At 28.5% G+C, this 22752-nt stretch overlaps 2 protein-coding genes across 3 annotated transcripts; both read right to left on the minus strand.

Annotated features, from left to right (window-relative positions):
* Positions 1–2557: 2557 nt before the first annotated feature.
* On the minus strand, positions 2558–6604 carry LOC110672170 (putative laccase-9). Of its 2 annotated transcripts, XM_058130524.1 has the most exons (8): positions 6453–6604; positions 4724–4875; positions 4339–4583; positions 4118–4243; positions 3764–4015; positions 3433–3517; positions 2974–3332; positions 2558–2880 (listed from the first exon to the last, which is right to left on the minus strand). In XM_058130524.1, the coding sequence occupies exons 1-8, from the start codon at positions 6561–6563 to the stop codon at positions 2687–2689; spliced, it is 1524 nt and encodes a 507-aa protein (XP_057986507.1). In that variant the 5' UTR covers positions 6564–6604; the 3' UTR covers positions 2558–2686. The 2 variants fall into 2 exon arrangements, with proteins under 2 accessions (XP_057986507.1, XP_021690559.2); XM_021834867.2 differs by having other exon boundaries at positions 3433–4015.
* Positions 6605–12968: 6364 nt separating this feature from the next.
* LOC110672153 (putative laccase-9) lies at positions 12969–20277 on the minus strand. The gene is made up of 7 exons (XM_021834848.2): positions 20074–20277; positions 15220–15371; positions 14827–15071; positions 14601–14726; positions 13915–14497; positions 13451–13809; positions 12969–13356 (listed from the first exon to the last, which is right to left on the minus strand). The coding sequence occupies exons 1-7, from the start codon at positions 20167–20169 to the stop codon at positions 13163–13165; spliced, it is 1755 nt and encodes a 584-aa protein (XP_021690540.2). The 5' UTR covers positions 20170–20277; the 3' UTR covers positions 12969–13162.
* Between the last annotated feature and the right edge of the window lie 2475 nt (positions 20278–22752).

The following is a 22752-nucleotide window of genomic DNA, read 5'->3' on the forward strand; positions in this document are numbered from 1 at the left end:
TGTTGGTCACTAATTCTGAGTGAAGATTACTGAAAATGAAAACTGAATGTGAAATTAATGCCTCCTTTTATACAACAATATCAATGATACGCTGACTTATGGTTAATTTGGTTAGGTAAAGACATTTTGTTAACGTATTTTCTTTTAAAATTTTAAAATATACCATCCATTCAACTTTAACACACTGGGACTACCTTATTAATTAGCTCCTTCAACAATTGAATTTTTATTAATCAAGACTTTGTTCTGTTAAATTTTTATTTTTGGTTCGTTTCTTGATAATATTTTGTATTTGTTGAATATTTAATTAGCTGCAGAAGAGGAATAGCAGTTAGAAACAAGCTGAGCATAAAAAATGGATACTTTCTTTGAATTCTCGATGTTAAGCATAAGAGAAATTGAGCCAGTTTTTGTACCATTGAATTGTGAAATTTATAGCCACCTTTGTTGTGAACATTAACGTACATTACAAGGCCTTATTGTAATTTAAAGCATTTGCAATATGTGGAAGATTATATAATATTTATGGACTTCTTTTTTTACAGAAAAGTGAATATTTTTTATAATATGGAGAGTGAAATTCATATTATTATAAAAAATAATATATTTAATAATCTATTTTAGAATGCTTCCATTGATAAGAGTGTGCAATCGGTCGGTTCGATTTTGAATTAAATTGAACTAAATCAATAAAATTAGAAATTAAAATTCATAAGAAATTTAAAAAGAACCGAAATTCTTTAAAAATCAGCATACATACATAAAACACAACATCAACACTGCAACAGACAACAACAAGAACCAAACATACCTTTCCCTTTGCACTTTCCTCTTCAATCTCTAATCAGAAATAACTTCACTCTCTCTTCAATTCACAAATTGAAAACTTAAAAAAAAAAAAAATTAAATCAATAATTACATAAACCACAAATTGAAATCAGCACCATAAATCCTAAATTGACATTAACAATTTACATATCCTCTAGAAAAAGTAGGATGGATGGATGAGTAGAAGCAAGCAGTAGGTCTTTGGCAGGGGCAGATCCAAAGCATGGTTTTGGGGGCCCCCCGATTTTTTTTTTTAATTATATAAATTACAATTATTTCCATTTTAGAAATTAAACACATATAAGTATAAATATTAAGAATATATAAATATATAAAAACATAATAAATAAAATAATAATAAAAAATGATGAGGGAAAAAAATAAAGCCTCCAAACTTCTTATATCTTATTTTGCAATATAATAAAACTTCGTATGTATATCTTAACTTGGGCGTAGTATACACCTTCTTTGTTAAGTGTTTTTATAATATCTAAAATTAATAAAATATATAATTTGTCAAAAAAAAAATAATGTTAATTATTGTTTGATAAAAGTGCAATCTACAAATTTTTATCAATTATAATAATTTTATTAATCATTTAAATTTTGGGTCTTCATCTGCACATATGGGTTTGAGTCCTCATCTTCAATCTTCATGTTGATGGGTCTTCGACTCTTTGTCTGTGCATCGGTCTTGGATCTCAACAGTCAGTGGCTTTAGACTTAGCAGTTAAAGAAGAAGAAGAAGATAGAGGGGAAGTTAAAGAAGCCAAGAAGCTTCATCTATGGGTGAAAGGGACAGGATTGCGCATGGTCTTCGTCTTCAAGCCAATTAGCCTTCGTCCGTCTACACATGGAGGCTACCGATGAGTCTCTAACACTTAGTAGTCGAAGAAGAAGAAGAAGAAGATAGAGAGGAAGAATCACAATTAAAAGGCTTTAATTGTGGGTCATTGGGAAGGGATTTGTGAGCGCTGATTCCAAATGGGACTTAACAGGACTGGAAGAAACTTCGTTATTTACAAAAACAACGTTACACTTAAACACCAAATCTTTTTAAATTAATATTTAATCAAAATAAATTTATAAATTATTATTTATTATTTTTAATTTTTTATATAAAAATTAAAATATTGGTAAATATTATATATTAATAAAATATTATTTTAAAATATAAAAATTTATTATTATATTATTACATTTTCAGATAGTTACAAATTAAATTTTAATTAATAATAAATAACATATAAAATTAATAATTTTATTAATAAATTTAATTAAAATAAAATAATTTTATAGACAATAATTACTAATTAATTTAATAATAAAAATTTTAAAAAAAAAAGAAAAAAATGATAAAAAGGTAATTTTATTTTATTTAACCTTATACTTGCTATTACAGATTAGGAAATTTATTTTTTTTAAAACAAAACTAAAGTTGAGGTTATTATTTTAACAAATTGAAATTAGGTGACTACGGTGCATCATCCTCTAATCTCTTGCTGTTGCTCCATGGTGATATTGCTGGTGTCACTTCTGTTAGGAGAGTGTCCTCTTAATTTTCTGTTCTTCTCCCTTTGTTTGTCAAAAAGAATTAAAAAAAAAAAAAAAAAAAGAGAGATAACTACATAACTTGAGGGAAGGTTGATGCCCTAACAATGCAAAGATCACATGAAGCCATAACTACAAAAACAGACCATGACATGCTTCAAAACCATGACACAGCAGAGAACATCAACTCCCTGACTTTTTCAGCCAATTATTTAGTATGAGTAAAAGAAACCAAGTTCTAGCTAGTCCATATAATAAATGAAAGCAATATCCAACAACACTTTGTATGAGATCATAAATATTTAATTCAACTCCCTCCTACATTTCTAGATACATATTCAGATTTCCAGAGTTGAATTGTTGGTGGATCGCTACAAGCAGGCATGGTAGCTGGGGGTTCGCGGAGAGAAGTCTCAGAAGTTCCACCATTCTTCACTATAATAACTGTCTGCATTCCCCAACTTAAATGGCGATCTAAGTGACAGTGCCATAGCCATACTCCTGCCAAGATTAATCAGTAGTTAATTAATCCATGTTAATTCTTCTTGACAATGGACTTCAAAAACTATTAATCATCTTCACTAAAGAACTTACCAGGATTGAGTGCTTTGAATCTAACAGCAAGCCATCCGTTCTTTGGAAGAGTAGCAGTGTTCACATATGGTGGATCAACCAAATTGTATGTTTTTGGGTCTTCTTCGAAATCAAAATTGCCTCCTCCAGCTCCAACAGCATAGAAGCTATGACCATGGAGATGCATTGGGTGATCCTCTGATGAGTTCAACACATTAGATGATTGGAACACCATCTCCACTTCTTCACCATATTCCAGCACCTTCACCTTTGTCCCCAACAAGGATTGCGTGGTATTAACTGGCAATACTTCTGAAATGAAGTCATAGAAATTTGGTGGCATGTCTGGGAAATCTTCAGTGTAAAATCCACTCATGTTGCTGTAACCAAGATTTCACATTTAGCTTTTAAATTATGTCCTGAATTCAATACTCATAATGCTGTTTGTAAACAAATTAAAGGGTGCATAGAACAGCATACCTGTAATAGGCATGAAGAACATCCATTTTTGGATTTACCCAAGTCACATTGTTCAAACTTGTAGCAAGAGAGATAGTAACATTGCCTGAATTGTTAAACAAGAATTGGTTCTGAGAAGCAACAATGTACATCTGGGTAGTAATGTTTTTGGGGACGTTCTGCTTATGAAGGCTCCTCAATTTATTTCTGAAAGTTATTCCAGCAGGAATATCCTCGTATAAAGGAAGGGTGTCGGATGGAAAAGACGGAGAAGCTGGGGGAGTGTAGTTGCCTCTATATTCAAGAACTGCAGTAACATTTGTTTTGTCATATAAAGGGAAACCTGCTTTACCTGTGTTGAATTGCCTGGCAGCCATGTAATACTGGCCAAGAGACTGGTTTGCTGTCACAAGAATGTCCATGGTTTGTCCCGGGCCAATCAAGATATAGCTTGCAACAAATGGTTTAAGGTAGGATGCATCCGTTCCCACAACAGTGAGGTTATGTCCAGCAATGGCAAAGAATACTTCTGCATTCATGATTGCATTCACAATACGAAGAAGATAGGTCTTCCCATAATCAACTTGCCAACGATATGTGGATTCTGCAAGCAAAAGAGTGACCCCAATCAAGAACAAAGAAAACGTTGCTCAGAACCAGAGGCCTTCGAACTTGTTTAGGCCTTAGAGAAGCATAATTAGATTACCTTTGGAGCAAGCACAGAAGTCTCCTGGTTGGCCATTTATGGTATAAGCATCTGAAATTGGTAAATCTACTCCAGTTGCAAGGTCCTGTTCAACCATTAAATTCACATCATAGGTATACCATGATCCTGCATGTACGATAATGAAACAGAGGGTAAGAACATGTAAAATTCCATTTAGTAGGAAAAAAAAGCTTGAAAGAAAAATGAAAATTCTTGCATACCCAGCACAAGGACTTCTTCACCGTCTGGCTTGGGATAAGGATATGAGCTTCCTTCTTCAGGATAAATGACAATGGCGCCATGGATAGTGTTTCTTGTCCAGTCACTGTGGGCATGCCACCAGAGGGTGCCTTCCTCATCAGAAAATACGACTTCATAGGTGAAGTTTGTACCAGGCTGAATTGCGCATTGTGTGATGTACTCTGGACCATCCGACCATGGGTTCCTTGGTTGCTTCACTCCATGCCTGCAATACCATCGCAATTATATCCTTCAATTGTCCTAAGTTTGCATTGGTAATTAATTTCAGATTTCATCCAGGACTTAAAAATCCGGGCAAAAAAAAAAAAAAAAGATGAAGAAGAGAGATTGAGTCAGTGTATGTACCAGTGAATTGTGAATTTGTAGCCACCTTTATTGTGAACATTAACGTATATTATATCGCCCTTACTGACATAAAGCACTGGCCCTGGAATGCTTCCATTGACAGCCAGAGCAGATTTTGTTTCACACAGCCTTGTAAAATTCTCATCTTTAACCTAAACATAATTAAAAAATTAAAAACAATTATAGAATCATGTTGAAGAAATATAAACAATTAAAAAAAATTAAAAGCAACTAAAAAAACTAATAAAAAAGCTGTAATATTTTAAGATTTTCACCATTGATTATGTTGGCAAGCCAATATAAACGAGTGTATTGGTCCAAATTACAAAATATTAAGTTGGGACTGGAACTATTTATCTACCATCTGTAATTTTTACTGCCAACGGTCAAATTAAATTTTTTCGTGTGTTTATAAATAATAATAATAAATTAAAAAAATAAAATAAATTCATTAATTTTTAATTTGTGAATTACCTAATTTTTTTTTTGAAAAGTGTGAATTACCTAATTTAATTGCAGTGAAAATTTTCTAATTTTCTTTACTAATATGTAAATTAAATTTTTATTTTTATTAGTAAAACAAACTATTTTTAGTGTTTATTAATCATAAAACTAAAAATAATCCAAAATCAAAATCTTATAACTTATTAAATATTTAATTGACAGTCAATTTTTTTAATTTAAATTATTAATTTATTAAAATATCTATTATCAGTGTGATTTATTTTTAGAAAATTTATCTTGTTAAATAAATAAAAATAAGAAATTAATAATAAATTTATAAATTAATTAAGATAAAAGATAGAATCAGAAAAAAAAAACCATAAATTTTCCATTTGTATAAATTAAAATACTAATTTGAGATAAATTTAGTATTTTAATATTTTAGCCTTACTTTCTCAGTTTAATTTTTATAAATTATTATTAATATAAATTTATTACAGAAGCATTAAAGGGAAATTTCAATTACATATATTATTTTATTTTCTTACATTTTTTAAGGAATTTATAGAAATTTTAATTTGAGATAAATTTAAAATTAAATTAAAAAATGTTAATTTTAATAATTAATTACAGTTTTATTTGAGAATTTGAAATCACATTCTTAGACTTTATTTTTTTAATTACAAAGCTCATAAAAAAACCCTAGTCCACCTTACCTTCTGCCTCTGAATATATATATATATATATATATATATATATATATATATATATATTTTAATCAGAGGTCCAGCAGAGTCTGATACTCAACGAGATTTGGCTTTTTGCTATTTACATATTTACTATTTTCTTCGAATTTTAATTGAGAATGAATTCAAAACCTCATGACTAGTAAATTAATTTTATTATAACTAAATTAAAACTTTTCAAAATATATCAGTCAAAGATAATCTAATTAATTTTCTTACATCTTTAAAGTGTAAAAAGTAAAAAGTTTCGAATTTGAATATCTTAATCTACTTCTTTTAAAATTATTTATTTTTATATTAGAAAATGAAAGACTATCAACTCATTGTGCCTTCCTTGAATAAAAAGAAATTTGGAAACTTTTAACTCCCAAAATCACAAAATAATAATGCAAAAAAAATAAAATAAAATGAGAAAAAAATTGCTACCATTTACTAGTGCAAATAGAGGAAAAAAAAGGGATAATTAATACTTATAATATGAACTGTAATATAACTAAAAAGTAAAATTAAAAAATAGTAAAACAGTGAGTAGTACTTACAACAAAATCATAGTAATGGACCTTTGCTTCAACCATGCAAAGAAGCATCCCACTAAAAGCCACAGCAGCCACTAGAAACTCCAAGAAAACACCCATCTTCTTCAAACCCATGTTTGGTCACTAATTCTGAGTGAAGATTACTGAAAAATGAAAACACATGGATTTTGGCAGTATGCGAAATTATTGCCTCCTTTTATACAACAATATCAATGATATGCTGACTTATGGTTAATTTGGTTAGGTAAAGACATCTTGTTACAACATATTTTCTTTTAAAATTTTAACATATATCACTAACTTTAAGACAGTGGAATTACCTTATTAGCTCCTTCAACAATAGAATTTTTAATTTTAATTATTAATCAAGGCTTTGTTTTGTTTCAAATTACGTGCTCAAAACCTATATATTTGAGTCTTTTTTTTCCCTGATAATATTTTCTATTTGTTGAATATGTTAGCTGCAGAAGAGAATAACAGTTAGAAAGAAGTTGAACATAAAAAAAATAGATATTTTCTTTGCATGGCTCACGAGTCTGCACGTCGTTGATTTTATCTACTACTTAGTTGTAGTCCTCTTCGTCCATATAAGGTGAGGATTATTTTGACCACTCCAAAGTGCAAATGAGAGTACCATTGTCTTTTTCACCGAGAGATAAAAGGAGTAGAAATCTTCAGAGTAACATATTGTTCAGCAGTAGTAGATCTAAGGGCACAATGATCAAAGCGAGAAGTTTGTATATATTCTTTGGTAACATATCTTCTTAAAGAGATAAGAGAGCATATATTTCTGGTGAGGGAACTGGATCTTCTATATACATTATAAGGGCTAAAAAGGGAAAGAAGAGATTCTTCCACTTGAGCACTTTCAGGGATATGAGAGATCTCAATAAAATTATCTATTTTGGAGGAAAAAGTTCTTCTACAAGAAGGTGATAGAGAAAGAGAAGATGTAAGATTAACTAAGCTAGCAAAAGGTGAAGACCCAGATACTAAAGTTGAAGCTAATTGAGGTGTGACATAAGACATAGTTGGAGGACCGTAGTAATGAATTAATGGACTAGCACTTTCTAATACACAAGATCCACTAAAAGTGGCAAGTGTAGAGCATATTCATACCTTAGTAGAGTATTATATAAACATAATCATAATATTATTCCTTTAAAGATTTAGAAGATTCTTCTGTCTCAGGTTGTTGTATTTGAATAGTCATGTGAAGAGGTGGATCCACTATTGGTCTAAAAGGCCAGTCAAAACCTCTATCCCAAGTAAAAGAAGTGTAGAATTGGCAGGAGGCTCACCTTTTATTTTCCTTGTACTGATCATCTATATGTAATAATGTGGATGCGTTACGTGAATAAATTCTCTACACTCTTTTGCCAATTTTTTTTAATGCTGCAATGAAGTGTGTGCTTGAAATCGCCAGTTGAGATAGTATTTTATGTATAATTTTTTTACTCATGTAGTGCTCTTAAAATTGCCAATTGAATTGGCATTTTCTGTGTAAAATTGATGCTCCTAAATGATGTGATAATACACAGAAACACCATTTTGACAAATAATTTTGTAAGTAATATATTATTTTAATAAATAATTTAAATTTCACACTATTATGATAAATAATTTTAAAACCACGTTATTTTAATAAATAATCCCCTTTTGTACTTTGATATGATATCTTAAGGGATCTGCTTGCCAAGCAGGCTGTGTTGTCACCACATCCAGAGTTAGTTTGGAAATGCGAAAATTACTAGTAGTTGGGGGGGAGCTTCATGGGGACTAGAGAGGCATGGCTCCCAACCCATCTAACTTTTTTAGGCTAAATAAGTCCCCAGACACCTGAATTTTTGTGTTCTGCTTAATAAACGCTTAAACTTTTTTTTTTTTTTTTCTATCTCATACCTCAATTCAGTGAAAATGTATCACTTAAATATAAATATCTGCTAAACGAACAATGAAAGCTTGAGGTGGCACCATTATCTATGGGAAATATTATTGTGTCCAAAAAAAGGGTTTTGGGTGGAAAAATCCCTAAAAAATTCCCAAATAATCTCATGAAAGATATTACAAGAAATTGAGGTATTCTTTCTCTCTCTACATTCTCTCTTTATTTCTCTTTTATTTTTCTCTTCATTCTTAGATTCTCTGTATTTTGTTTCTTGGAATTCTAGGTTTATATTAGTCTTGCCATATGAAAGATTGTAGAACCCACGGTGGTTTGGGCTGTCTTTATGGTAAGTAAGCAACAGCCATGGAAGTTGACAAAGAAGATAACTATGCATCTTCAAATGACTAGTTTAATGGATTTAATCTCGATTTGGCTCTTATACTTTTTAGGGATGTTTAATTTAATTCATTTTTAATTTTTGGTGTAATTAAATTATTGAATTTTTTATTTAAGTTCAAATTAGCCCAGTATGCATCTCACATACCAAGTGGTGCGTGAGTTGTTTTTTTTTTTTAAATAAGTTTAATTTGCTCCCTATACTTTTTAAGGATGCTCAATTTAGCTCATTTTTAATTTTTGAATTTAATTTATCCCTTCTACTTTTTGTTTAAATTCAAATTAGCCCCTTTTTTGTTTTTTAATATTAAAATGTTATTTTGATTTTTTATAAATAATTAAATTAAATAATAAAAATAATATTATTTAATATTAATATTTAAAATGAAAGCAAGAAAAAATATTATTTTTATATTTTCATTAATTAATTAAAAACAAAATAATTAAATTGGAAAATAATAAAAAAAATATTTTTATTTTCATATAGTTAATTAAAATTAAAAATAATGATTATAATTAATTTTAATTATTTTAAAAAAAATTATTTGATATTTTCATTTTCCTAATTAAAATTAGGAAATTATAATCAAATAAAATTAAGAATATAAAATCTTATCTTTCCATGTTATTAATTAATATAAAAAATTTAAATATACAAAAATTAACTAATTATAATTACTTAATTAACATTAAAAAATGATTTTTTTTTCAATTTAGTTAATTTATTTTTTAATTAAATAATGAAAATATAAAAATAATATTTTTTCATACTTTCATTTTATTTATTAATATTAAATAATATTATTTTTATTATTTAATTTAATCAATTATAAAAAATAAAAATAACATTTTAATATTAAAAAATAAAAAATGGGCTAATTTAAATTTAAATCAAATTTAAAAGGGCTAAATTAGACTCAAAAGTTGAAAATGAGCTAAATTGGACATCTCTAAAAAATACAGGAGACAAATTGTATTTATTTCCATTAAAAAATAGCGCTTGTACATCAATTGGGTAAATTTGACCTTAAACAAAAAATAGAATGACTAAATTGGATCACAAGTTAAAAATTGACTAAATTCAACATCCCTAAAAAATATAAGGGGCAAATTAAGCTTATTTTCATAGTTTAATTGTGTGATATGCGTCCACAAGTGCACAAAATCATACAAGTTATACAATAAAAAATAAAGTATTATTTCCACAAAAATTATGTTTAATTATCAAAGTAAGTGTCAATTTCACTAATATCTAGACTATTGAATTGAATGACAAAATATAAAATTTGAGCTAAGACTAAAATTAATTAAAATTCAAATTAAATTAACTAGGTGTAGTACAAAAATTAAGAATAAAAACCAATTAAAATGATGCTAGGGATATTGATTTCATTGGACCCAATATTTAATCTCAATTAATTTTATCTAATATAATCACTTTAACTATCTTTATAGGGTTAATAATCAAAGTATGTTTAATAATCCTTCCCAGGTATTAGTAAATCTTTTAATTAATGGAAATAACTCCTATTTTTTAATAAAGAGCTATTCAATTAATTAAAGTACTGAGACAAAGATTATTGGAAAAACTCTATAGACCTAATCTTAATTCTCACTCTAGTTGAAAATCATATGAAAGTTGCTATAAAAATCAGATTTATGATTCCACTTTCCAGCCAAAATTATATATCATAGATCAATCATTTTTTAGCATCAATATCAAAATATCAACCAATTGCAAGATGCAGAAAATTAAATCAAAACCTTGAAATTAAAATCAAGTCAAGCTATGTCAATACTTCAACAATAAAATTTAGCCACTCATCATGTTAACTCAACTCAAAATCAATAAAATTTAAAACCAAACATCAAATACTAAATGGGTTTCTAACAAAAGTTAAAGAAAATAAAAAAAGAGAAAAAAAAAAACTCTAAATGTGTTTGATGAAAAACTTTTATTTTAGCGTCCAAATGCTTCAAGAAAACCTTCTTGGAATCCTTGCATTCTTTTAACAATGGAGTTTTTCTAGAGTGTTTGGTGCCAAAAGATGAAAGGCGTCTCCCACCATAATTAGAAGAGAGTCTGCAACTAAATATGTGCTAGACTCTTCCCTTCCTCTGCTTATGTATCACCAACCCATTGGAGGATGAAGAGTTGAAATGGAGCAGTTCAAGCTAGCTGTGTGCCTCTGTTACTTCTCACAAGCAAGCCGCGAACAACACTGGTTGAAAAGGGTCATCATTCAACAATTCTTTTAACAATTGAAATATGTCTGTCTTGCTTGAAGAATTGTTCCTGCACGTGTCCTCCACCATCTTTGATTTTTTTCTTTTTTCTTTTAAGCTTATCGCCCATTGTCTGAAACTCTTATCTCAAGCACATATAGATTGGAGAGGACAAATGACCTAAAATCAAATTTGAATGACCTAAAATAAAATGAACAAATGTGTGGCATGGCATTAAAGATAATAAAATATGGCAAACAACAAAAAGTAAACGTGTGGCCTAAATGATAATATAATTAATAAAAACAATTAACAAAATAAAAAAACACTCTCAAATTTATAAAATTACCCATAATATTAGAGCAAAAGATGTATATTTGCCATATTCTTTTAAGAAAAGAAGCGCAGAAAAGGAGGAGAAAAACTTCAATTTAGCAATCAAAATACGGTGTGCAATTTGAGGAACACAAAACATATGTTCTTTGATTTCTTGAAAAAAGACATAATTGATTTGAATCTTGCTCCTTTATCTTCATCCTTAGGGTCAAGTGAAATCACAGAAGTGTCATCAAATGAATAAGATGATCACGAAGAAAGTAGTAGTTGCATTTTCTTTATTTTAGAAGAAAACCATAACTAGAAATTTACAATCCTCTTTAGCTTTTTGTTCTAGTCCCCTCTTCAAGTTCCTGTATCAGTAAACACACTTATTTCTTTGTTTCTATACCCATCAACATAGTAATATCACGAATGTGCACTCAATTTCTGCTCATTGTTGTGCCAATCTCCAATTCTTTTTCTTCAGCGTAGGCAAATCCATTGAGACCTAATCCACAACCCAATCTCATCTTTCACATTTTTGCCCAATGTTCCTTCGATTTCAAAAAGTTAACTTTTATTGTAGAACTTAAAGCTGGGACTACATGGCCCTGGGTTGCTTTTTATACATTAAAGGTTGATTTGTTTCCCACCATTAAGCAATTGGAAAGATACTTAAGGTGATGGAGTTTGTTTTTGTTCTAAGACATTTAAAATGCTCTGGCCCTATCGGGCAATACTTTGCTTTAGTTGCGTCTCTATGCATAAACAACCCTTCTCATGAAGGAGATCTTGGAAGGTTTGGGTCGTTTCTCTTTTGGGGTTTTTTTTTTTTTTTTTGGTCTTTGGTTTTCTTCTTCTTTTTCTTCTTCTTCTTTTTTTTTTATTTTTTTTATGTTGCTTTTGCCTTTGTGTCTGGTTTTGTTCTTGTTGGGTCCTTGTTCTCCTCTGAATTTAGCCTTTTCAGGGTTCATGTCTTTCTGTTCTTCATCTCCTGGTTATCATGGACTCTAATAAAGCTTATTGGATAAAAAAAATTCAAAACTTTTAGAATATTTATTATTGTAGCTAAAATTTTTTTTTATGTGTGTTATAACAAAATCTTAATTAGTTATCATAATTGTAATTAAAGAAATTAAATTGAATTTGAAAAAGTAATAATAAATTATAATATAGTGTCTAAAGTTTTATTTTATTAATAAAATAGTTCATCGATTTAAACTTTATATTAAATCAATGAATACCAAGAAACTCCACGAAAGCACCCATCTTCTTCAACACCATTTTTGGTCACTTCACCCTGCTAATTCTAAGTGAAGACTGAAATTTGAAAATTGACGATTAAAGCCTCTTTCTAGACAACAATGAGAATGGTACCTTGACTTATGGTTGAGATATTAATATATACAACTAAAGGTCCATCTCTGAAATCACTCTAACCATACCATCCATTCAACTTTAAGACAGTGGGACTGTCTTATTAGCTCCTTTAACAATATAATTGTTGTTAATCAAGGTTTGTTTTGTTTTAATGGGAGACACCCACATGCTCAAAACCTCTAGTTGTATGTGTTAGCCTTTTTCTTTTTTCCTGATAATATTTTCTATTTGTTGAATATTTTAGCTGCAGAAGGGGAATAGCAGTTAGAAACAAGTTGATCATACAGGGGATCAAAGACCACATGAGGCAATATCTAACTTAGTTGCTCTTTTTTATTTTTATTCATAGCAAATTTCTTTTGATTCCTGACTTTCTGGAGACAAACAGTCTATTTTGATAACCATATCACAGAAAAGAAAAATCAATTCCCTGACATTTTGATAACTAGTTATGTAATATAAGAAAAACAAAGTTCTAGCTGGTACATATAACACTTGTATGAGATCATCTGCCCCCTACATTTCCAGATACATATTCAGATTTCCACAGTTTAATTGTTGGTGGGTCGCTACAAGCAGGCATATAAGCTGGGGGTTCACGGAGAGAAGTATCAGGAGTTCCACCATTCTTCACTATAATAACTGTCTGCATTCCCCAAACAAAATGGCGATCAAAGTGACAGTGCCATAGCCATACTCCTGCCAAGTTAATCAGTAGTTAATTAATCCATGTTCAAGTGTTCTTGACAATGGACTTAAGAAGTTATTGATCATCTTGATTAAGGAAGTTTACCAGGATTGAGTGCTTTGAATCTAACAGTAAGCCATCCATTCTTCGGAAGAGTAGCAGTGTTCACATATGGTGGATCAACCAAATTATATGTCTTTGGGTCTTCTTTGAAATCAAAATTGCCTCCTCCAGCTCCAACAGCATAGAAGCTATGGCCGTGGAGATGCATTGGGTGATCTTCTGATGCGTTCATTGTATTAGCTGCTTGGAACACCATCTCCACTTCTTCTCCATATTCCAGCACCTTCACCTTCGTCCCCATCAAGGATTGAGTGGTATTAACAGGCAAATCTTCTGCCACGAAGTCATAGAAAGTTGGAGGCATGTCTGGGAAATCTTCAGTGTAAAAACCACTCATGTTGCTGTAACCAAGATTTCACATTTAGCTTTTAACTTATGTCCTGAATTCAATACTCAAAATACTGTCCCGTAAAGAAATTAAATTAAGGGTGCGTAGAACAGAACACCTGTAGTAGGCATGAAGAACATCCATTTTTGGATTTATCCAAGTTATATTGTTCAAGCTTGAAGCAGGAGAGACAGTCACATTGCCTGAACTGTCAGAAAAGATTTTGTTCAGAGCAGCAACAACAAACATCTGGGTAGTAATGTTTTTGGGGACGTTCTGCTTGTGAAGGCTCCTCAATTTATTTCTGAAATTTATTCCAGCATGATCATCCGTGTAAAAAGGAAGGGTGTCGGATGGGAATGAAGGAGAAGCTGGGGGAGTGTAGTTGCCTCTATATTCAAGAATTGCAGTAACATTTGTTTTGTCATATTCAGTGAAGATTGCTATAGCTGTGTAGAATTGCCTGGCAGCCATGTAATACTGGCTAAGAGACTGGTTTGCTGTCACAAGAATGTCCATGGTTTGTCCAGGGCCTATCAAGATATAGCTTGTGACAAAGGGTTTAAGGTATGATGCATCCATTCCCACAACTGTGAGGTTGTGCCCCGCAATGGCGAAGAATACTTCTTCATTCATGATTGAATTCACAAGACGGAGAAGATAGGTCTTCCCATAATCAACTTGCAAACGATGTGTGGATTCTGCAAGCAAAGAGTGACCCCAGTGAAGAAAAAAGGAAAATATTGCTCAGAACTTGAGGCCTTTGAATTTATTTACTCATTAAGAGAAGCATAATTAGATTACCTTTGGAGCAAGCACAGAAGTCTCCCGGTTGGCCATTTATGGTATAAGCATCTGAAATTGGTACTTCTTGTCCAGTTGCAAGGTCCTCTGCAAGCGCTAAATTCACATCATAGTTATACCATGATCCTGCAAGTAAGATAATGATACAGAGGGTAAGAACTCATGTAGTTAAAATTCCACACAGTACGAAACAAATGTTTGGAAGAAAAGAAGAATTCTTGCATACCAAATACAAGGACTTCTTCAGCATCAGGCTTGGGATAAGGATAGGAGCTGCCTTCTTCAGGATAAACGACAATGGCTCCATGGATTGTGTTTCTTGTCCAGTCACTGTGAGCATGCCACCACAGGGTGCCTTCCTCATCAGAAAATATGACCTCATAGGTGAAGTTTGTACCAGGCTGAATTCCACATTGTGTGATGTACTCTGGACCATCATACCATGGGTTCCTTGGTTGCTTCACTCCATGCCTGCAAAACCATCACAATTCTATCCTTCAATTGTTCTAAGCTTGCATTGGTAATTAATTTCAGATTTCATCCAAGACTTCAAAATCCAGGCCAATCTTGGACAACCCGAAAGAAAAAGGAAAAAGAAAGATTGAGTCAGTGTATGTACCAGTGAATTGTGAATTTATAGCCACCTTTGTTGTGAACATTAACGTACATTATATCACCCTTATTGACATAAAGCACTGGCCCTGGAATGCTTCCATTGACAGCCAGAGCAGATTTTGTCACACACAGCCTTGTAAAATTCTCATCTTTAACCTGAACAAAATTTAAAAATTAGAAAACAATCATAGAATCTAAATACTATTTTTTTTTTTACCAAAACATCTAATCTATTAAGTGTCACCTAATTAATTTGATGTGAAGAATTCAAAAATTTTAGTGATATTAAAAAAAAAAAATACTTTTTTAGATTTCATGCCCAAATAAATAAAGAGAAAAAAAATGTACCATTTGACGGTTTGCTGGCGAGTCAATATACTTGGCCAAATTACAAAATAGTAATTTGGCTTTTAAAGACGGGACCCAAGACCTCTATCTGCAACTCATAATAATTCTGCATTAAGCTATGGTACAAATTTAACTTCTTATTTTTAATTAAAGGCCCAGCAGAGTCAAATACTCAACGATAATAGTTGATTTTTTTTTCCTTCATTTACATATTTTTTATTTTCTTTTTATTTCGATCTAACACTTACTACTATGTTATAGGCCATGTTAGTAGAGGTATAACTCTAACTCTTTATAGTATAATAATCCAAGTACAATGGTCTAAGGGATCTGAGCGAGATGTTGGCCCATTAAGTTAAGTCCACTCAATGTTAATAATTTTTCGTTAGCTCTAGTATCAATTATAAGATTAAACGCTTACTAGTATTAGGGGTGAGCAATCGATTCAAACTGAACCGAATCGAATTAAATTATAAAAATTGAACCGTCAATTTTAGAAACCAAATCGAACTAAAATTGGTGAAAAATTGAATCGAATCGAATCGCTTTATTTCTGTTCGGTTCGGTTTAAACCGATTGGTTTGATTTTTTATTAATTTTTTAATTTAGACTTAATTTTCAAGTTATTTGGTCTAATTTTAACTTTGGTTTGAACCTAATAACTATTAATCAATGGAATTAAACAATTAATATATGTAAAATTAAATATAATTCATAAATTTTCGGTAAAAATAAATTAATTCAAAAATCGATTCGGTTCGATTTGACTATATAAATCACTATTCGGTTTGGTTTGGTTTAATCGATTTTTTTCTCTTTAAAACCAAACCGAACCAAAATAACCGAAATTTTTATAAATTAAAATCAAACCGAACCGATTAAATTTTAAAACCGAACCGATTGAACCGAATTGACTCGGTTCGGTTCGATTTTTCTGTTTGAACCGAATTCTGCTCAGCCCTAACTAGTATACTAAAAATTTAAACCGTTAGCAAATACACAATTTTCATCCTTTAAAATATAACAATTTAAGCATCATGTGTCAAAGGAATTTAGACAAAATATTGATCCAATAATTTATTTTTTATATATAATTTTATTTCAATTTCTCATATATAATTATTATAATACATTAATTTTCAATAATTAATTAAAATTAATCTTTCATTATCATAATATCAAATTACTATGATTATATAGTTGCAATTAGTTTATGTTTTATAATTTTTTTTTTACATTTAATTTGATATCACTAAATAGAGTTGATACCTTTTTTTTTCTATTAGTTTAGAATTTCTTTTTTTTTTTTAAATATTTCTATTACACTTAAAATATACTAATTTTCAATAATCAATTAAATTTTATTTTTTTATTATCATAATATTAAATTAGTAAACTTCCATTATTATTATTATTATTATTATTATTATTATTATTATTATTATTATTTGATTTTTTTTAGATGTTGTTAAGTATACTTATTTTAATATTGAATTTTTCAGTTCTTGTACATAAATAGTATAACTATCACTAATATATAATATATAATTTTCTTAAAGATTAATATGATTTTACACCTTCATATTATAATTAGCTACGAAGCTAAAGAGATCGGAGAATTTTGTGTACTACTAAAAGAATATATTAAATTATAAAGAAAAATTAAATTTTGTCACTGCAGAGTGCAAAATAATAATAATAAAAAAATAGACTAACATGTTTACCATCTTAAATTAGCCCCAAATTTTGTTTTTATTACCATTATCTTTTCGTTTTTTTTTTAATTGAGTTTCTATTTAATCATAAATTTATTACCTTTTAATTAACATTTGAATTACGTGCTTCAAAACAATTTATAATATGTAATTATTTTATATATGTATAAATTAATCAAATATTAATTTAATTACTTAATTAAAATATTAATTTTTTTACAATAATTAATATTATAATTTAATTAGCACAATATAATATATAGATATTTGAAATGTTTTTTTATCTATTATTTTATTATTATTAGAAAATTTTTTTCATATCTACAATAAAATTGTAACTAATTTTTTTTTAAAATATAATAATTTATTTTCTTTAACAATTATATTGTATTAGTATTAATTTAAATTTTTTTCCTATTAGTAATTTATTTAATGTTAAATAATTAATAATAATATATTATTAATATTGATTACCTTTAATTCAATAATAAGTATTCAGATTGATAATTCATTATAAAAAAAATTATAGAAAACCTATTATACTCATTAAGAATTATGAAAATTTAAAATATAAAAATTATTCGTATAATCATAATAATATTTATAGATATGTTTAAGAATATATTTATTAGTTGGAATTATAAGAATTTTTTTTTAAATTAAAAGTATTATTTCTACTTTAGAAGTTTATAAATTGATATTGTGATACAGGCACTTTTTTTTAGAGAATTATAAATAATTATTATAATATATTTTAATTAATATTTTAATATGAATCTTTAATAAAAAAATAATTTATATTAAAAAGTAGCAATTCAATAAATTTAAGATTATATAGCTTAGATTATTTAAAAAAAATCATGTAGTTTGTAAATATTATGATTATTTATTTTTAAATACATTTTCATAAATAAATAATATATTATATTATTAAGTGGTAAAAAAGTTGAAACTTATATATTTTAGAAAAGTTTATATTTGTGAAGTTTTTTAAATCAGTTAAGTAAAAAATTTTATAAATTTTAATAGAAATAATTAATTTAGAATATAAATTAAATTATAATTATTTTAATTATCAAACATTACTTATAAAAACTAAAAATATTTTTATTCTTTTATAAATTCGTCTTTGCGTTCATACTTTTATAGATTGAAATAAAAAATTTTAAATAGAATATTTAATTAATAAAATTTGAATTAAATTGAAAATTTTAATTTTATTTTAAAATTATTATGAAATAATGAAATTTTAATTTTTTTTAATTTAGATATTTTTAAGTACTAATGTTATTTAACTCAATAAAATATAATTTTTATTAATTAGCTAAAAACATATTCTTTAATTTTATCTGTTGTTATATTATTCATTGCAATCAATAATTTAAAAAAAAAAAGTAAAATAAAATCTTAAATAAAAAATAATTATAAAATAACTAATTTAAATATAAAATGAATTAAATTTATAAATAGAATTTTAATTGTTTTAGAATTACTTATCAAATCAAAATTAAAAAAAATATAAACACTTTCTAATTATTTATAAATAAAAATTTTAATTATTAAAATTTTAATTATGAATAAAATTTACTTTTTAAATTATTTATTACCCTGCTTTATTATATAAGTCAATATATTTTAAAAAAATATAAACATATGTTTTTTTTGTATGAATTTTTTATTTTAATTAATTTTTTTCATAAAAGTTTATTTAAATTGCAATAACAAACTTAATAAATAAATAGAAGTTAAGTATAAATAAGATTAAGAATTTTTAATTTATATAAATTTTAAAAATAATTTAAGTAATAAGAAATAATATATTAATAAATAATATAAAAATGAAGGATATCTTTGTCTTTCAAAAGTTCTCCTCCTCATTTATGCATTTATATATATTATAAATAATGAAATTGAGTTTTTTTTTTTAAATAGTATTGCTTATCCTAATCTTAATAAAATTATTTGTTTTTATATTTTTATAATTGTAAATCAATTTACATGATTTATTATGTTAAAAATGAAAGTCATATATTAATTAAAGCGATTCTATTATGATTCATTCTCTAAAATATTTTTTTTTTGTAAATTTATAAAATTATTATTTTAGGAAATTTTTAAAATTTTTATAGAATTATATTCCTTAATAGAATAAAATTTAAATTTAAATAAGAAATCAATTTAACTAATCAAATTAAAGATTTTGAAAGAATAATAAATTCTCATATTATTTTTTAGCCAATTAAACTAGAAGGCAATTTATCATTATTAAATTCAACCGTGCATTTTTTTTCCAATCCCATTATCCCCTTCCACGTTTATATGTTATAGATATTTATTAATATTTAGTCAATAAAAGTTTGCATCAGAAACTTTTTAGCTCTCCACAATCACAAAATAATAATGCAAAAGCAAAACTAAAATGAAAAAAAAAAATTGCTATCATTTACTAGTGCAAATAAAGAAAAAAAATAATTAATGCCCATATTATGAGCTACAATATAATTAAAAAGTGAAATTAAAAAAAATAAAAAAATTTGGTTAATTTTACATATGTCTTTATTAACTATTTGATATTTCATCCGTAAATATGGATGTGATTAATTCATGTTCGTGCTGAGAGTGATATTAAAGTTCTCATAATAATAACTCTAATATTTAAACTCTAAATTTTATAAATAAAATTGGCCTAGAGATCAATTTTATGCCACTAATCTAACTGCCTGTTGGTAACTTTAACCTATATGCTTTAATGCTCATTGTAAGCGTTTAGTGAATAGTGAGTTACAAGTACTTACGACAAAATCATAGTAATGGACCTTTGCTTCAACCATGCAAAGAAGCATCCCACTAAAAACCACAGCAGCCACTAGAAACTCCAAGACAACACCCATCTTCTTCAACCCCACGTTTGGTCACTGATTCTGAGTGAAGATTACTGAAAATGAAAACTCATGGATGTTTGATCACTAATTCTGAGTGAAGATTACTGAAAATGAAAAACTCATGGACTTTTTGCGGCAAGTGAAATTAATGCCTCCTTTTATACGACAATATCAATGACAAGCTGACTTATGGTTAATTTGGTTAGGTAAAGACATCTTGTTACAACATATTTTCTTTTAGGCCTATTTACTTAAAAAATTCAAAATATTATATGTGAAATGCTTATTTTATCTAATTCTTTAAAATTTGGATAATTAAACTAAAAATTTTCAAATTGAAGAAATTTTATTCAATTCTCAAATTAGATTTTGGGGTTTTGAGTTTTGTGGCATGGAATGTCAGGGTAAAAATCCTATGATTAAAATCAATTATATAATTTCATTGCAAAGCAGTTTATTCAGGATAAACATTTTATTATTCGACTGTGTGAATGTGATACAAAAGCAATTTTATAGACATAAAAGTCGAAAACGTAAAATCTTCATCATGCAGTATTGGCAAAAAATTAAACTAAATATTTAAATCGAATAAAATAGTAATTCACGTAAAATTTTGATTTTTTCTGACTTACAGGCCTTTCTTTTAAAATTTTATCATATGCCACTCATTCAACTTTAAGATAGTGGGATGCCTAATTTGGTCCTTCAACAATAGAATTTTTATTAATTAAGACTCTGTTTATTTCATGAAAAATAATTTTTATATAAAAAATATTTTTTATGAAAAATATATAAGTATTTTTATATTTCAATAAAATTATTAAAATTTAAAATATAAAAAATAATTTCTACATCTTTTAGCATTTATGACACTAAAAAAATGAATTAACGAAAAATATTTTTCATAAAATAAGCGGAGCCTGAGCTTTGTTTTCTTTCAAATTACACGTGCTCAAACCTATATATTTTAGTTTTTTTTTTCCTGATAATATTTTCTATTTGTTGAATATTTTAGCTGCAGAAGAGGAATAACGATTAGAAAAAAGTTGAGCATAAAAAAAAAATTGGATACTTTCTTTCCATGGATCTATACGTCGTTGATATTTTATGTCACGACCCAACCTATGGGCCAGACCGGCACTAGGACCTGGGCCAGCCTAAAGCCCCCAAGGCCTATAGTAAGCCTAACTATTCCTTAACCCAACCATAAGGCCCATTTGGGCCCAATTTCAAGAATTCAACTGGACAGAGTTCCGCCATAAAGTGGACCTTCTAATGGGGAGTTTTTGACTCACCCGACCTGTAAACACAATATATAATCAATTGGGGAGCTCAGCTCACCCTCCACATACTCAATATGTCATAAAAATAAATGGGAGCTCAGCTCCCTCATTCAGTCCAACAACCATGCATATAATAATAAGTTTACAGGCCCAATATGGTAATTATATTACAACCCAAATCAAATAAATATTTCTGACACATGCAGAAATTCTAGAAGTTAACAGAATTATACAAACATTAATAAATGACCTGCGAGGGAGAAAAGCAGGTTAACCTAAAAAAATATCCTCCTGTGGCCTGGAAAAATATTGAACAGGAGTGAGCGTTCGACTCAGAGAGTAAAATATCAATTTTAACCATAATCTCTATAACTATCTAAAGCTAATGCACCCTGTAGAGTGAAATGCAACATCAGCAATATTTTCACATTATAACAGCAAAAAGGTAATTTGGAGCACTCACACATCCAGTAATGTCAAACCATAAATATATGAGAGCTGATCCCCTATACAGCTCTCTTAAATCCAACCTGTGCCAGCGAAGAACTCAAGCCGGACTTTCGTTTAATAAACCAAATCGGGGTTCCAGCGAAGAACTCAAGCCGTGTCTACCCCGAAGGACCGGGTCCTAGCGAAGATTTCAAGCCGTGTCTACTCGTCCTATCCATAGCCAACACCACATCACACGTACGCCAACGCACGCACACTACTCCAAATTACCACAACAACATCCATGGCACTTTAACAGTTGTGAATGCAACATAAAACGTGCCTAGAGTTTAACTACATAGATATATGCATATAAGTGATGCATGGGCATGCTTGAACATATAATAATATCGAAATTATAATTAAAATTAATATTTTACTAACAGACTTGACAGTAGTCACTGTGGTGACTGGGAGGAGGAAGAAGGCTGTCCCGGCTCACCTAATAATTTTATTACAATTGTTTAATACAATTGACTCAATATAAACCAAGAAAAGACCAAATACGTCCTAAGTCGTGTCGAAAATTCGGCAGAGTCTCCCCTACACCTAGGACCTACCCAACCTGTAAATGGGTTTAAAACACACTTCTATATCCACCAACCATACACCCACAACTCAATCATATCACACAGCCCCTCCTGGGCCCATCCAACCAGTCATCAATCACAACATGTAAAATTACAGTTTAGTCCTTATAATTGACATTTTTTTGCAAAAACTACCCAAATAAACTCTAAAAATTCTAAAACTTTGCCCCGCGGTCCTTAGCAATATTACTAGGCTAATGCAAAAAGAATCATAATTTTCTGAGCTATCA

The sequence above is a fragment of the Hevea brasiliensis genome, chromosome 12 (genome assembly GCF_030052815.1).
Source record: "Hevea brasiliensis isolate MT/VB/25A 57/8 chromosome 12, ASM3005281v1, whole genome shotgun sequence".
Taxonomy (NCBI): domain Eukaryota; kingdom Viridiplantae; phylum Streptophyta; class Magnoliopsida; order Malpighiales; family Euphorbiaceae; genus Hevea; species Hevea brasiliensis.